Source organism: Anser anser, assembly GCF_964211835.1.
Source record: "Anser anser genome assembly, chromosome: 3".
NCBI classification, from domain to species: Eukaryota; Metazoa; Chordata; class Aves; order Anseriformes; family Anatidae; genus Anser; species Anser anser.
The window spans coordinates 44,565,432-44,583,070 of record NC_139722.1 but is presented as its reverse complement, the minus strand read 5'-3'; the positions used below and the strand labels follow the sequence as shown (position 1 = coordinate 44,583,070).

General features: G+C 48.9%; 1 protein-coding gene and 1 long non-coding RNA gene across 2 annotated transcripts; one reads left to right on the top strand and one right to left on the bottom strand.

Moving 5' to 3' along the window:
• Window positions 1-1,749: 1,749 nt before the first annotated feature.
• On the bottom strand, window positions 1,750-10,061 carry LOC310896138. Its single transcript, XR_014581223.1, has 2 exons — window positions 9,704-10,061; window positions 1,750-6,761 (listed from the first exon to the last, which is right to left on the bottom strand). It is a non-coding gene; the product is annotated as an uncharacterized lncRNA (long non-coding RNA).
• Window positions 10,062-10,250: 189 nt separating this feature from the next.
• LOC310897484 (uncharacterized protein) lies at window positions 10,251-17,636 on the top strand (the record flags this gene model as incomplete). The annotated part of the gene is made up of 3 exons (XM_083831134.1): window positions 10,251-10,547; window positions 12,147-12,763; window positions 14,641-17,636. 3 exons carry the CDS (start codon window positions 10,251-10,253, stop codon window positions 14,936-14,938), a joined length of 1,212 nt encoding a protein of 403 aa, XP_083687260.1. The 3' UTR covers window positions 14,939-17,636.
• Between the last annotated feature and the right edge of the window lie 3 nt (window positions 17,637-17,639).

Genomic DNA, 17,639 nt, shown 5'->3' with positions numbered 1-17,639 from the left:
AATACCAAGAAAGCTGAGAAAAAGAAGCAAATGGGACTTTTGAGACAGTTGGTATGAAAATTCATGGAAAGGTGGCCAGACCTATTTACGGACATGAAGAAGGTGCATTCATTGTTCTAGATCAGCAGTTACTTTTCCCAGAAATTTAGTTTCCTGTAAAATGTCACATACTTACATTTCTAAGTCAAGATTCAGCATTAAGACACTGATATTACAATTTTATATACATGCTTGTGCAGTAGTTCCTAATGTCTCTTACAGTTTTGTTTCTTTTTTATGAACTACATAAAAATATTCTTTTCTTCACCTACCACTGCCCACCTGCATTATTTTTTTAAAGGCACATGCACATACAGGCGCATGCAAGATTTAGTTGCTTAGGTTCTTTGCAGTTTGTCCTTTCTGAGGCCATACAAACTGTACTTTTGAGGTAAAAACAAAAAGGAGGCTCTGGAGAAGAGAAGGCTTTGGTGATAGGAAAACCCGATGGAGGGTAATAAGTCAAGGGAGCTAGGCTCTTTACAGTGCTGCCCAGTGCCAGGACAAGAGGCAGTGGGCACAAACAGGCCCACAAGAGGTTCTGTCTAAGCAACAGGAGCTACTGCTGACTCAACTGACTGAGCGCTAGCACAGAGCAGTTGTGGAGTCTCCCTCTTCAGAGATCTTAAGCTACCTGGCCCTGGGCAAGTAGATGGCCCTGCTTGAGCAGGGGTTGGACCTGATGGCCTCCAGAGGTCCCTTCCTTCCTCAGCCCCTCAGTGACTTCCTAATCTGAGACATGCACTCTGGTTGTTCTGTTTGTGTCAGGGTACTGATTGGTGGAAGTGGTGGAAGGGAAGGAAAGGAAGAAATCACAGAATCATAGACGCATTTAGATTGGAAAAGACCTCTGAGGTCATCTAGTCCAACCTTTAATCTAGCACTACCCCATCCACCATTAAACCATGTCATTAAGCACTACAACTATGCATTTTTTGAAGACCTCCAGGGATGGTGATTCAACCACTTCCCTGGGCAGTCTGTGATCCAGTACTTCACACCCCTTTCAGTGAAGAATTTTTTTCCTAATATCCAACCTAAGTGCAATCCTGGTGCAACTTAAGACCATTTCCTCTTGTCTTATCACTTGGGGCTTGGGAGAAGAGCCCAGTCCCAACCTTTCCACAGCCTCCTTTCATGTAGTTGTAGAGAGTGATAAGGCACCACCCAAGCCTCCTTTTCTCCAGAACAAACAACCCCAGCTGCCTCAGATGCTCCTCACAGGACTTGTTCTCTAGACCCTTTACCAGCTTTGTTGCTCTTCTTTGGACACTCCAGCACCTGGATGTCCTTCTTGTTGTAAGGGGCCCAAGACTGAAAGCTTTACTCAAGGCGTGGCCTCACCAGAGCTGAGTACAGGAGGACAATCACTTCCTTAGTCCTGCTGGCCACACAAGTACCTCAAAAAAAATTGTAATGTCACAAGTAGGCGCAAAAATCTTTTTTTTCTTTTTTTTTTTTTTAAGAGATGTAATATTTTGGTTTACATTAGTGGAAAAGTGTAAATGTAACAAAAATTTTTGGTAAGCAGAAAAAAACAAAAAAGCACCCAACTTTTTTATAGTATTATTCTGACTCTAAAGTCTGAAAGTTACACCAAGGACTAAGATAAATGTCTCTATTTTGGGGTACTGGCAAAACTTAGGCTAGCTTCTGTTTAGAAACTATACTACTTTGGGAAATACTAAATTGGGATCACCATGTCTTGAGTGCCATTTTTTTTCCTGCTTACTCTGTTGTAAACTGAGTATGGTGATTAACTATTTGTAGTGTCAAACCATGAAAATTCGAATGCAGATGAAAAAGAGGACAGTTTATGAAACACTGAACTGTCAGAGCGTTTCAGGGAGGTACTGTGTATGATGTGATGAACTTACCATCCCTTATGTGATTATTTACCATCGTACCATTGTCAAGAGCTGTTGGCTAAGGACAGTTTTTACTGTCAGTCCGGTCCTCTGCTCACTCTCAGGAGATGGGTTCCCTCTACTGAACATTGGTCTACTTAGACTTACTTTCCTCATGGCTGCACCAAAGACTTCTGCACGATACACGCTACTCTGCATTGAACAGAGGGAAATTAATAAATAGCTGTTTGGTTGTGGTTTGGAAACTAATGGCTAGTCTATGCTTGGAGTTATTTTGGAATCGTTACCAAAAATGAATTTAAATATTCAGGAATTAGTGTGTTTGCAAGGGGACCTTGCACTTCCAGATTTAACTTTCACTTACAGACAAGTCCTAATTACCAGCTGTCCCTTGAGCCATCTTAGTGAAATTGATTTGATAGTCTCATTCTAGTTCTTCCTAGTGAGCATAAAACCACTACAACTCTTTAGCATCTTGTGGCTTTTTGCATTTGTCTTCTCAACAGGCTTATAGTACAGCTGGGGTGTGTTGAGGCTGGCCTGATCTCCACAAGTGGTGTGTGTGAATTGCCTGGGGACATTTACTGCCCACGTTTATTTGTGTGAGTGAGAAGGAATGGCATTTCCAGGCCTTAAAACTTAAATACCCAAACACGGCACCTGAATTTATTTAAAAAGAATTTCTCTCTCCCTGTTGCCCCTCAAGTAACCAGCAACAAAATACTTGCACGGTGTTTGACTTAATATTTTTCTCCATTCTCTGCTGCCACAAGGGGAGTTTGACAAACAACAAGCTGCTACTGTGTTACCTTTTAAAGGGACTAATTTATTTAATAGGTAGAAGAGCAGCAATAGAGGGAACAGTCCTGGACAGTATCTGTAAATAGTTCTGCTATATGTGCAAGCACCAAAGCACCACAAGCAAGTTACGTTTTTTCTTCTTTTTTTCTTTTTTAATTACAAATCAGAAGGAAAAGGGATAATTGCCTCTAAGTACATTTTCTAAAGTTGGAGGATATTTGTATCATCTAATTTTAAATATCTAGGGTAGGTACCAAAGTCAGGAAATTAGTCTCGGATCCCTTTGCTCTGGATAGAGGCTGCTTATCCCTTGATGCTCCTTGTTAGCTCCCTAGCTTCTCTTGCTTCCACCAAAGGCCACAGCTTTCCTTGCTTGTTGATTGAACTGTATATGATGCCTTCCTACAAAATGTCTTGGCTTAAACTAAAAAGACTTTTGTTTTCTCCTATTTAAGTGTTTAAAGCCTTTTGGCCTCCCAACTTGGGTATTAAAATGAGCAGAAGGGAATAGGCAATAAACTTCAGTGAGAGTGTTACAAGAAGGAGGTGAGAGCATGTTGGTTGTGCAAATGTCTTGTTTTGAATTAGCATAAATGAGGATAGCCACTTTTGGTTGTGTTTTAAAACTCCATAATTTTACATACTTCCTCTCACTACTGCGTCCAAACCGAGGTTGTTTGCTTTTCCCTCATAACGGTGGTTCAAGCCCTAGTGCCTCTGTCAGCCTATGAGAACATACGCACATCCTACTCGGCTTCAGTAATGCTCCTAGCTAAGGTCTCTTGAGAAGCAGACACTGGAAAGTTTAGTTTACGAAAGCTAGTGAGGACATATTGAAGGCATGTGGAAGACTGGTTCGCAACACCAAAAGCAGGAGGTGGGGGGAGCAGTACATGGATGCTTTTTTCATGGCTGTTTCCCGATGTTGAGCTCAGGGGCTGTGGACCCACGAAGGTAACATCCACTTATTTTGCACAGCTGCAGTCCTGAGCATAGCGAGTATTCCCAGAGCTGTGTCTGGATGAACACTGTTAGATACCAAATTTGTTCTCTGTGCTGTCATTCCATAAGTCGTACACACCCAACATTCACCCCATTTTTCGCCTTGTGCCCCTGTTAGTTTGTACTAGCAGTGTTTACCCCGGAGTGATCTCTATATTTCCTCTTAGTATTCTCCTCTGAGGCTTTTTTATTTCACTTGATTACATTTCAAAACGACGTTTTTTCTCCTCTCAGTATTCTGCTTGACCAATAGTGAACTGAAGGTATGTTATTAATGTATAATTTTTGTAGAGATTTGACCACTGCACCTTCTCTATGTAAAACCCAAAGGTCTCTGTGCGTATGCAGGCACAGCTCAGGCTCAGCCCCCTGGCTCCTCCTTGTTTGAATACCTTTGCACATACCACTTGACATGTATTTGTGACATAAGGTGTCACATGGCGAAGGGGTTTTACCTGCACACCTACACAAAACAGAGAAGTTAGCTCTGTATTTATAAGTGATTGAATTTATTATGGAGAAGTCTAATGCCTTATATTACTTGTTCAAAGATGGTTTCTTTTTATTTTAAAAATTGAATTACAATTTACACACCGATTAGTCCTATTTAGTAAATTAGGCCTGCTTTATTCTGATATGCTGCATCATTTAAAATGTCATAACAGTGTTGTGCAGTTTTATTCTGTCACTGCCAGTGTAAAGAAGTTGGGATCGATGTCCTTGCTGCGTTGTCAGTGTCTGCTAATTCCGAGATGACAGAAATGTGTTGTGTGACAGAAATGTGAATATATATCCAACCTATAGTATTTATCTTGCTTTGCAAACTTAATTTGTATCCCCTTGACTGTGTTGCCACATACCAAGTGTACATAAAATAATGAATAAATAAGACAAAAAATAAAATTTTGTTTACATTCATTGGCCTTTTGTGCACTCATTTAAAAGAAAAAAATGGTGAAATCACAAAATATGATGCATTAGAAGAACAGGTTGAACATATTTTGATCCTTGATCGTTTTGAAATATTATTCCTGGATGTTTTTAGATACAAAGTTGTGAGATTTTTTTAAAGTGTATTATTCTTTAATTTTTAGATTATTGTAGCCCTATTAAAGCATATAGATCTCGGTCCTTTAAACAAACAGTAAATGTTTCGCTGCCTGAAACAGCTTCTGATTTAGGTACAGAGCAAGAGGCAACAGACAGATATAGACAGATGGGATATAAAGCAAAATACGGAGATTACAATGTACCAAAAGAGGCCTCCAAGAAAAAGAAAAAAAAGTTGAATTTCTTTCAAGAATAATTTCCTACTCAAACACAAATGGTATTACCATAAAGTATTTTTAATACTTTTAGTTGGGTAGTTAGGTAGTTATATACTTGTGTCTAAGTGCTGTGGAACTCCAAAAAGATGATGATAGTTCAGCAAAGCTTTCGCAGACTTCTGTAGGTTTGCAAATGGGAAGCAGAAGGTGACAGGTTCTCGGTTTGTCCAGAACAACTGAGTACTGAACTGGAAGTAACTGCTAGGGTAGATTTTGTCCTCCTTTTTTATTTATTTATTTATTTATTCTCATGATTTGTCTAGAAAGTTTGTTTACTGATCTAGAATTACTTACCAAATTGGTGTTGGTCTAATCAGTGACCATTTTCTTCTAGACAAAGTTTATATTAAGGGTGTTCGGCTGGATTTGCCCACTTAATTGTTCAAGGCAATTCTCCAGCAAAAACTGCTAAAACAAATACTACGCTTTGAGTTGTGTTCTTGTGTCTCTAAGGAAACTTTACTTAAGGCTCCTTTTAATCTCCAGCACCTGCAGAAGCATCCAGCTTCACTTGTGTGCTTTTGTATCACAACTTTGCCTCAGGCCAGCAGCGCCTCAGACATGCCGAAACTGTCTTTGAGCACCAGCATTCAGCTGCTGTAGCTTCTGATTACTGAGAAGAGAAAGGACGAAGCTGGACCCTAGTTCTGTGCATTGTGGACAAAGCACAGCTGACTTTTGACACAGGCAAAGTACAGTTTCAGACTTGGTGTCTGTCTGTCCCGTTTTTGGCAGATACCAGTTTCTCAGTGCTGCTTCTGCAGTTTTGATAGCTCGCACACATACAAATCGGCATATCAGGTGGCTTTTCATTTCTGTGTGGCACTTCTGTTAATGCAAATTGTTTAAAAAAAAAAAAAGGTAAATCCAGATTTTAAAATATTTCAGAATTTCCAGGTTTTAATGCCTGAGAGGCTGTAGTACGCTTTATCACATCATTGTTTGGCAGAAGTGCATTATTATTTGGGGAAGCGAAAGCAATTACATGTTCTCAATACTTACATAGTTTTACATGTTATCAGTCCGCAGGGACTGAGGAATGTTTAATGTTCTGTGAAAATGTTCAAAAAGTGTCACTGCGTCTCTGCTACCTTAAGATGCAATTGGCAATCTTAATTGAATATAACTAAAACAATGTAGGTCTGATACCATGCATGCTGCAAATGTTTATTCTCTGGTAGTATCAAGTGTTGTCACATATAACGCAGAGATTTGTTATGATAAGCAGATTTTAATGTAACGTTTCCCATCGTGGTCTTGAAGAGGTAGAAATCAAAATGCTCTGACACAGTGGCCTTGCAGTTTCGAGCTGCCAGATTTCTGCGGGAGCTAAAACAATTGCAACCGCATTTTTGCAACAAGGATGTATCCCTCTCCTTCATACATATTATTATATTTCACTGGGGGGGGTATTTTTCTTTAAAAAAAAAATCTCAGGAGCCATAGCGAGGATTTCCAGACCCCTTTCTTTGGTCATATTGAGGTAACATGGTGCAGGATACCCCACGGTGTTGAAGTGCTGGGAGGAAAGAGAAGCACCCGTGTTTAGGTGTGCCTGAGCAGGCTCAGGAGGTGCTCTCCACCTGAAAAAGAAATGGCATACCTAAACATTTCCAGGTCTCCAAGTCCTGTTTGGGACCACTGATGGTCTGTGTGGTTCCTTAGTAAGAAGGATAAATCGTGTTTAGAATTAGCTTTGTTCACGGGCTTCAACCAAAGTCCACTACAGACAAAAAAAAAAAAAAAAAGATAGACATTAAATAGTCCAAAAATTACACCGACTGCAATAGAAAGATGTGATTTAAGTTTAAATGACTTAGGTTTTTGTTTCTGATACTTGTATCCAATAGTAAACATAACAACTTGGGCAGGTGTTATTTTGACACGGGAGGCCTTGCATAGAAGAATGGAGAGCACCTTGTCTAAATTAGTCGTATTAACAGTCGCTACAAATTATCAAAGGCAGCTCTGAGCTAATGAAAACTGGAATAGGAATAAAAAGAAAGTGGTGTTACATCTAAGAAGGTGTGATTGATGTGAGCAATTCTCATTCTTGCTTCAAGATGCTGTTGAAAATGGTTTAGTCTGGTGTCTGCTATCGCTTTCCAACACCTGCTCTTGGGGATCTCTTGCTGGAAGCAGCTGTTTCTGACTACAGCAAAGAGTCAGTGCTAAACTGCTTCACTGGGCACTTTGAAAATACCTGACACAATAGTGTTGTGAGATGAACTTCAGAGAACTTAGTATACATACAATATCTGTCTGGACGTTTTCATCGCATTTCTGCAATCACTTCTGTGTAGGAATTGCAAGGTGTTTGCCTGCAAAATTACCTGCCCCAACGGAGGTTCACTGAGGGCGATGGCACGCTATTTTCAGTATTTGTAATTTTTTTTTCCATACAGTGGACCTGGTAGGGTGATTCGGAGCAACTTTTCTTTTCTGTACACCTTTTCTTTAAGGTCTGCAGCCACCGCCTCGTGCTGAGCACGAGGCGCTCGTTTCCAGGCGGTGGGTGAGGGCTAACGTCAGTGGGTGGGTGCAGAGGCGTGAGGTGGAAGCCCTGGGCTGCGCTGCTGGCCGTGCAGTGCCTGCCGACTGACCCCGGGACAAGTGACTAAACTCGCAATTCCCTTTCCACCTCTGTGATCGTTGACTGCCTTGCATACTAATGACATCCGCGCAGAGCTGGAGGGTTACGCAAGACTCAATACTTATCTTTGAATTAGCTAAAAGACGGGATTTCAAAGAGCAAGATAGAGTGGGTACTGATCCAACCTAGAGATCTACAGTGCAGCTCTGATTATTATTTTATTTTTTATTTTTTTACTTTTAAATAATTCAGTCTCTTCAGAGAATGACAGCAGCTTTCAAGTTAAGGTATTGATCCACTGGTGTTCTGCTGCTCTCCAGAAGGTGCAGAGGCTCTCACATCTGCATCTCCACTGCCCAAGATGGCACATCTTCAGAAAGAAGCCATAGATCGGGATTAATGATCTACAGCTAACGACCAGGGGCTGCCTGTCACCGGTAACAAGGGGTCGGTTGCAGGGGGTGGGGATGACAACCCACCTTTTTCGTTTCCCTTAGGCATTTTTTGTGTCTTTCGGCTGGCAGGAACTGAGCCTGAGCACTGGCCCTTGGAGCGGCAGCATCAGACCATGGCTCCAGAGTGGAGCCGCGCACCAGTAACGTCCTGTCTGTGAGCACAACGCTGACCTGTGGCAAATGTCATCCCGTCCCTCCCGTGTTACCCCGATTTGCCATCTAAAATTGCTGAATGCCATGTCATTGATAAAAGCACTTCTTTCCTTCAACGCTGTAAGAGACTGAGTGAAAATGTGCACTCTGCCCATTGCAAGAAAGCCGGTGTACTACCTCGCTCCTTGGCATATTTTTTTTTCTCTTCAGAACAACACTGTCCCATAAAAACATTTATTTATTTATTTATTTTTCCCAGAGGTCTCCTGTGGATGGTGGGTTTAAATTTGGGAGAGTAAGGGGACTCCAGCTCCTCCTTGCATCCTCCAGTCTCCCAGGTGGTCAGTACCTGTTGCGGCCTCACCCTCGCAGACCAGCAGCATGTCTCACAAAGGCAGAAAGGCCGTGCCTTTTAGTCAATAAACGCTAGATTTTGTCTTGAAACTGCTAACAGAAATGAGAAAACGGGCCATGTCTGCTAGGGATACTCCTCTGTATGGGCGGGCAGGTTGGGATTCTGGGGTGGGACTGTTACTCGTGTTTTACGACATTCACTGCTGTCCCAGCCGCTGCCTGCACTGCCTCCTAGCAATTCCACTGAGCTGCTTCATCACCTGAACACTTCCCGTCTCCAACAGAAAGCATTTGGGACACCTAAGTGCAAGCACTTCTCCCTGCATGCGGTAGTCCCTGGCAGGGTGCTCAGGCTGGGTGTTTGGGACCCGCACGTTGGTGCTGAGCACCTGCAAACCAGGGGCACTCGGTGGAGCAGTAGTCCCAGCCCCAGGTCAGGGCTCCGAGCACGGAAGCTGCAGAGAAGTGCTTTGCTAAATCTCGCTGTAATTTTGCAGTTCGTTAGCTCACTGTGATTGCTCAGGTAGCTGGCAGGATGTAGGCAGATGCCTGCTTTGCTAAGCCAGAGCGTAAGCTGACAAACTACCTCTGCGAAAGAGAATTATTTCACGTTTTCTCCAGGTGCTCTGACTCTGGCTTCTGACAGGTACTGGCCCAGGACAACCCCGCAGAGACATGCAGGTGTTATGGGGCTGGGGCAGGCGGGAAGCTTGGCTGGGAGAGAAGTGAGATCTGACCCCTCGCCGTGGGACATAGCTCAAAGTGTCCCAGCCCGTGGTGTGGGGGTGCCTGCGGCTAAAGGACAGGCATTTGGGATTTTAATGAGGGGCCGCTCGAGGTGAGCACCCCGATTCTGCCCTGATTTATCGCTGCCGGGTTTGGGATGGGAGTTAGGCGCCAAGGGTGCTCAGTGAAACTGGTGCACGAGAGGATGGCGTTATCCAGTTCCCCAAACCCATGGACAAGCAACCCAAGCCTCGCTTATCTTCCAGTTCCCAAAGGGTCCCCGGAACAAAGGCAGCTTCTCCGGCTTTCCGCCTGCCCTGGGCTGGGCTCCCTGCAGCCGGGACGGCTCGGGCCGAGCTCTCGGGGGCTGCAGCTGCCTCTTACCTCCTCTGGTGCAGCCGTGGGCACGGGGCCTTGCTCCTCTCCTCCCGACGGGTCCTCGGCTGGTGCTCAGCAGGAAGACGGGCCATTTCCCCACGCCTGCTCGGTGCCGCAGTGCTCGCTGCCCGTGGCGTGACGGCCTCTGTCCTCCGAAACTCAAATCTTTGCTGGCGTTGGTCTGGTTTGTCTCAGCTCCTTTTGCTTGCCGAGCTAGCGGGATGCTCTGCTATCGCGACATGTCGCTCACCCGCCCTCAGCACCCCTCCGGCGGGCCCCGGCCCCCTGCTCCTCACGGGGGGCACCCGGGGCCGAGCCGGGCAGGGGGGGAGAGGCAGCGGGGGGGGGGCACAGGGCGCCCACACCCCCCCGACCCCCGACCCCCGACCCCGGCCCGGGGCTCCCGGCGGCCGCTGGGGGGAGCCCGAGCTCCACGCCCGGCTCCGGGCGCTGCCCCCGCGGGGACCGGGACCGGGACCGGGACGGGGCTGGGGGCTGCGGGGGGCTGCGGGGGGCTGCGGGGGGCTGCGGGGGGCTGCACACGATCGGGGCAATGCACGGCTGCTGCCCGGCCCGCCCCATGCGCGGCGGGGCTCTGCAGGAAGGGGAAGAGCAGGGAGACTTCACCCCGCACGCACCCCCGCCCCGCAACACCGGCACCCCCCCGCCGGGACCCCCGGGCAATGCGGGGAAAACGGGGTCCGGGGGGGCGAGCTGCGGGGCAGGGGGAGCCCCCGCCGAGCCCCCACCCGCCCCGGACCCCGACAAAGGCGGCCCCGAGGCCGCGCCAGCACGACCCCGGTCCCGACCCCAAAAACCGGTCCCGGTCCCGTTTTGGGTCCCGGTGCCGGTGCCGGGCTGCGCAGGGCCGGGGGGGCTCCGGCAGCGGCAGCGGCAGCGGCTCGGAGCCGCTCGGCAGCGGCAATTGGCAGCCGCCTCTCCCCTTTGTGCATCTTGCGGGATTTCTTCTGCATAGGCAATTGGCAAAGGTTAGGAGCACGTCTTCAGATCCCGGGTAATCCCAGGTTAAATATTAAAAGTATAAGCAGCCTAGGCCGAGTATTTACCTATGTAACTCCATAGATTTCCCTCCAGACCTGGACTTCTAAGAATTTTACGGGACTTTTCTTTTTTTTTTTTTCCCTTGCTTTTTTTTTTTTTTTCGTATTTTTTTTCCCACCCCTTCGTATTTATTTAACAAAACAGCGGGAAGGGGAGGGGGAGGCAGCAACAACAAAAGCAGCGTCTGTATGACCGAGCGGCAGCCGCTCTCCCCGGCTGTAACGTGAGAGGGAGGCGAGATTCCGGCCCCACCGCCGGCTTTGTACCCGTCTCGTTTTAAGTGCCTCGCACATCGACACAAAAGGCAAAACCGCGCGCGCACACACACCAAAACCCGACACAAAACCTCTATTGGCCCAATAGTGCCGACGCTTGCCCCGATAACCGGGTGACCTCCCCGCCCCGCCGGGGTCCGGCCGCTCCGGGACCGGCACCGGGCACGGCAACGAAAACCCCTCCAGAAGGGGTTTGGGAAAGGAGAAGTCTCAAACGGGATTAAGGCTTTAATTACAATTCCCTACCGAAGGAACGTGTTTGAGGAACTGATCTTATCAATTAATAGCGGCATTAATTTAAATTTTATGAAAGAGGGCTCGCGTGAAATATACCTCCGACTCCCTTTTCGGAGAAAAAAAAATAATAATAATAAAAAAAGGAAAGTAAAAAGGGGATGCTCCAAGCAGAACGTGTCCGAGCATTAACAGAAGAAAATGTGAAGAAGAAACGCGCTGCTTTGGCTAGAAATAATTATTTGCCATCGCCTGGGAAAAAAAAAATAAATAATAAAATATATGCGCATATCTGCTGCGGAAACTATAAAAAATGGAAGCTCTTTTAATGGGGAAAATAGATGAAAGTTTCTGCCCGCCAACGCTATTATTTCATCATATTTTTGGCCCGCACGATATTAAAGAGAAAAATAAGGTAATTGGAACATGCATCAACAGTTTTCCATGAAATAAGAGTTAAAAGAAGTAATAGAACTAATCACTGTCTCCTCAAATCAAGTAGAAAACATTTCAATGCACTAATTAGAGTAATTAGAATAATAAGACTGCCTATATGTGGTAAGACAATGTGTACAAACAACTTTATTTAATGTATACTGGTAATCAGCGATGCGTGCGTGCTTGAATGCTTAGTGCAATAAAATTCACCCCCGTCCGCCCAAACAATCAAATACAAATTAGTTTAATGATTGTGCCTGCTTGAATGTCTTGGAAATCCACAGGCAGAGGGAAATAAATAGCACCATCCTTGTTTGTGTGTCTCCCCTACTGACCAAGGAGCTGATGCCTCCATGGACTTGGCAATGAATGACTGCAGACATGAATGAATCAAGGAGGGAAAAGGGAATTAATGAATGAGGCGGGCGGGCTGAAAACAGCCCCGAACTTTTAGACGAGAGCCTCTTACAGCTCCCGGGACGGCTCCGGACGGCCGGGCAGGGGTAAAAAGGGGGGGGGGGTTGGAAAAAAAAAGCTGCCCCTCCGCCCGCATCTTCGTGCCCGGAGGAGGAGGAGGAAGAGGAGGAGGAGGAAGAGAAAGTCCGGGCGAGGAGCGGTCCGGCCCGGGGCCCTGTTCACGCTGCCCCGACCCGCTGGGAGATGGGGCAGGATCCGGCCCCGGCCGTGGGGCGCTGCGGGGGACCCGGGCCCGGCTGCGGGCCGGGGCTGTACTGGGGGGGGGGGGGGGGGGGAGCGGGGCTGCCCCCGGACAGGGCCCTTTTTGGGGCCGGGGACAAGGCTGGGAGCGTGGGAAGCCGCGCACGGCCGGGCGGCCCCGTGCTTGTCCCGCACCCCGCAGGGAAGGCGCCCTGGGGAAGTTCTCGGGTTTATTTCAGCCACTCCGCCGAAGCGCGCTTGTTTTAGGCTCTAACTCATTTCCCCCAAAAGCTCCGTGCCCTTGGAAGTGCAGCCGAGCGCCTACGGCCGGGGCAGGCTTCCAGCCGCCCTCTGAGGAGCACCGCAGCCCCGACGGCAAAACCTCGCCGCAAGGCACCGGGTGAGCGCCCGCAGCTCCCCAAAAGCCCAATTCCCTTTGCGGATTAAGGCCGGAGAGGCACCAACACCCCCGGAGTCACTCCCCCGTCCCCTCCCGAAATACAGGCTAAACAAGCAGCCCCCGACGGCGGGGAGGGCACGGCAGAGCCCAGCTTTCCGACAACTTTCCTCCCTTCGCTCCCGCCGCCCTTTCCCACGCGTGGGGACCAAAAGCCTCGGGTGAAAGCCCCCCTCCCGACCTCCTCTCCCCCTGGGGGTCTTGCTCCTCTCCTTTCCTCTCCTCCCTCCCGCAGGAGGAGCAGCCCCGCGCAGCCAGCACCAGAACAAAGAGCCGCAGCAGCCCCACCGACGTGGCTCGGGCAGACCTCGGGGGGCTTCGCGCCCCACACGGGGAGCCGGAGGAGGGATGGGGACGGCGACGGGCTGGGGATGGAGGCTGCGGGAGCAGCCAGGCCCCATCCCAGGCCGAGAGCCGGGGGGGGCACCCGGCCCGTGAGCATCCTCCAGCAAAACCCGAGGGTGAGGAAAAGGCGGCGGGGGGCGACCGGGGCCGCTTTTTCACCGTCGGGGCTCTGCAAAGTTTAACCGGGGGAGACAGCAGCCTTTGGGGGGGGGGGGGGGGGGGGGTCGTAATTGGCTATGTCCAGCCCCCCCCGGCCCCGCTCTGCTCAGCAGAGCCGGAGCCGCGATGCACGGCCCTGGGGACACGCAGCCGCCTCCCGGCTTCGGCCGCCGTCGGAGGGAGCGAGCCGAGGGCGCCGCGCTTTTGTTGTCGGCAGCGGAGCTGCAGAAGGAAGGGAGGCTCTGCTGGGAGGAGCGGCCGTGCCCGAGCCCCGCTCGCTGCCGCGCACCCCGACATCCACCTGCAGAAAGCGCGCCCCGCGGCCGCTCCATTTTTTTTTTCCCCCCCTTTCTCTTAGAAAGAAGGGAAAAAAAAAATACAAAGAGAGGAGACAAAAGCGTCTCCCGCACACACACGCACAGCCCGGCCGGCCTCCCCTCCCGGGCAGCACACACGAGCCAGCCGCTGCCCTCCGCTCCCCGGGGCAGGAGCATCCCTGCGGGCGCTGCCCCGCGGCCACCCCGGCGCCCATCCCCGCGGCCTCGGGCCTGCCCCCGGCTCACGGCAAGGGGCTATCCCACCGGGAGAGGCTCTTCCCGTCCCGGCCAGCCCCTGCTCGCAGCCAGCAGGGCCCTGCTGTCACGGGCGCAAGGCTCCCTCCGGGCCCCCCGAAGTGTCCTGCAGAGGGCAGAGGCTGCTCGCGTTCCGCAGGCAATCCGGCGGGATATTGACCGAGGGCTTCAAATCCATAGCCAGCTTAAACATTTTACCCGTCAGCACGTCTGCGGTCGCAAAACACTTCTTCTTTCTGTCACTTCTCCTCGAAACTATTGATAAGATCATTTAGCTGAATCTGTTCGGGATGAGCGTGATATTGACTAGGAGTTAGGAAAGATGATTAAATCTAATAAGCCTCGAAACTGTCGCGGAAACCGCCGGGGAGGGGGCAGCGGGACACCGTCCTCCACACACCGAGCGAGCCCCGCAGGCTCTCCGCACTCCGACTCTCCCCGCTCCGCTCCCCGGCGCGCCCGCCCCGACGCCGGCACCCCCGCGGCGCAACGCCCGGCTCCGGCCGCTCGCAGCCGGCCCTGCACGGCCCGGCCCGGCCCGGCCCGGCTCGGTATGGCTCGGCATGGCACGGCCCGGCGGCACAGCTATCCCTAGGTACAGCCACAGCACCGCCCGCCCGCCGCAGCCTGGGCCGCCGGCCCCGCTCCCCGGCTTTGGACAGCGCTCCCCCGTAGGGAAGCTCCGCCTTTCCCCTCTTTTCTTCCCCTCTTTTGTAATTTTTTTTTTCCATTATTATTTTTTAGGAGCCCGATCTTAAACTGTCAAAAGGCAAGGAGCAGAGGAGAGCGGGCTCTCTGCTGGGCCGAGCCTCCAGGCACAGCGCGGGGCTGCGACCGAGCTGCGGAGCGGGTCTCGGTGCCGGCGGCAGGGGCAGGGCCCCCCTGCGCGCCCCCAAAAACCAAACGCTTGGAGCCCCGCTGCTGCGGCCATCCGCGGGGACACGCCGCGAGCACAGCCCCCGCTGCCCTCCGTCAAAGCCCGGGAAGTCAGGGACGCGGAACCTCTCGGTATAGGCATAAAATTTATTCCAAAATTCCATGAGATATAAAGGAACGGCGGCGCTTTACACAGAACTCAGCTCAGTGTATAAGTACTGGGGCGTTCTCCCTCCAAATTTTAAGAGCTATGCAAATCTGTGCTATCTTTAAAAATAAAATAAAGATATTTCAATAATTAGAACAAACTATGAAGGTATTGTGCATTTCTGTTTTATGTAGATAATAAAATATTACTTTAACATAAATATATAAGGATCTCTGCGTTTTTATTTTTCCCCACAAGCACATCCAAATGTACCAAAACAAAGTATTTTTTTAAAGAGACTGAACCAAAAAAAATTACATCCCATATAGATTTTGTTCACCTACTCATTTAAAGCTACAGAAAAACAGTTTCCAGAACCTGTTTGCTTTGAAAGAAATAAATATACATTGAGGCAGGCCACTTAAAAATGATATGAAAATATTTCCCTGGGTAGCATTTAAAAAAAAGAAAAAAAGAAAAAAAAAAGGAAAAGAAAAATAGACAAAGAAAACATTGAAACTATTTCTGCATTTCAAAGGACAAATATTAAACATATATACATAGTGGTAAGGTTTGCGTGGTAACTTTTTTTTTTTTTTTTTTTTTTAGTAAACCTATTTGGAGTTTGAGGCTTTTCTCAAACATCCTCTAGACTCCGTTTTCTGACCTTACACACATATTAATAAGCGTCTGAAAGTTCATTTCCTCCCTTTACCACTGGATCTGCCCTGATCTGATTCACTTCACTAGGCGCTAGTCCTCAACACTTTAAATAACAAGCAGCTCAATACACCCAAAAAAAAAAAAAAAGGAAAGAAAAGAAAAGAGAAAAGCTCGGTGCCCGTATCTTTGTAACAGTTGTTGGAAAACTAGGAAAAAGGCTACTGCATGTGCCTCTCAGAAATCATCATCTGTCTTACCAAGAAGAAAAGAAAGAAAGAAAGAAAGAAAGAAAGAAAGAAAGAAAGAAAGAAAGAAAGAAAGAAAGAAAGAAAGAAAGAAAACCAAATGTCACAGGCGCTTTAAAAGACAATGAGAAACGTAGCCTAAAGCCTTAGCTACTGAATGCAATATTTATATGATTCTCTGCAAGAGAACGCTTCCTTGTTTTTTCTCCATAATTGTCCAACACTCACCTAAGTAAACTTTTAGCTTATAAAAATGTTTTGCCTATATAGCACCCATTCGTGCTGACTAAATGATCCCTTTATGAATTTATAACTATCATAGTTTAAAGTTCCTCTAATGTATATGTATGGCTGTGCGTGTGCATAAGTACATAAACACAGAGGCACACGCGCACACATACATACGCTGCTCCGAGTTCCCGCTCCTATGCTTCTCTTCAGAGCTTTTTGTTTTGTTTGTTTTGTTTTGCTTTCCCCGTGGGTTTCCCCCTCTCTCTCTCCCTCTCTTTTTTCTTTTTTTTTTCCTTTTTTTTTTCCTTTTTCTTTTTGGAAAGTTAACCGTTTCCCATCAGGGCAATGCCACGAAATGCACTTTAAAACTGTTAACAGGGAGGGGGGGGGCGGGTGGGTGGGAAGGGTGGGGGGAAGACGAATTGAAAATGGCATTTCTTTCCACTTCACTTCATTCCCCAGTGAAAGACACAAGGCTGCCCGAGTTAAACTCGTCTTTTCGTCCAATAAATTACTCCGCAACCCGGACCGGAGGAGGTGGCGGTGGTGGAGGTGAGGGGGGGGGCTGGGGACGAACAGAAAAATAGAGAAGGGGCAGCGCAGCAAAAAGACGGGCGAGGGGCCGTGGGGACAGGGCCGTGTTCCCACGCGGGTGGGACCCAAGCACGCTGCGTGGGCCCCCCCCGGCACCGCACCCCCATCGCGGCGGCAGGTTTGGGGGGCTGGCGGCACCCTGCCACCGGGAGAGGCCTAAAGGACCCCCCCCCCCCCTTCCCTCTCCAGGGAGCGCCACTTTCTCCGGGAAAACTCTGGAAATGAACTGTGTGGTTTCACCTCCCGGAGCTCCTCCACAATGGGCCCTGCTCGCCCCTGCCGCAACAAGCTGGGAGGGCCGAGCAGCTCTTCCCCCCCCCCCCGCCCCTCCACTGCGCCTCGACCCCCGCAAACACTGCCTGAAAATGAAGTTTACTTTGTCGGCTCCCTCCCTTCTCCCTTCTCCCAAGTCGCCTCTGAGCGAGCGTTTGGGAGAGCCAAGCCCCTGGAGAGAGGAAGCTGGCGGTGCGCAGATATATATATATATATATTATATATATTATATACTATACATATATGTGTCTGCATGTACGTACAGGCAGGCGTGCGTACGTAGGCATACATACAGATATATGCGCTCTTCCTGCTGCAGCAAAAGGAGAAAATAAGCATTACACATATTTAAGAAGACTCGTTTATAACAAAAAGTTCACATATACACATAAAGCAAAGGCTAGAACACAGTAACATATCGTGGACCGGTCACTGGTCGACTAACGCTCACCGTGGAAAATGCAAGTCATTTTCAAAACTAAGGTGGGAAAGGAAGAAAACAAAATGAATCTGTTTATGTAAACTTCGATTTCCTTGCAGTGCAAATCGGTACGGTTAAATACTGCCTACATCAAAAGGGATAGCTTCGCTTTTCTCTTCCTTTTCACATACTCATTCCTACGGGGGATCCACAGAAAATAAACACAGCAGCATGTGCCAACCCCGAGCGACGGTCCGCGATGCCACCTGCCTTTTGTGTCGGGGGGGGGGGG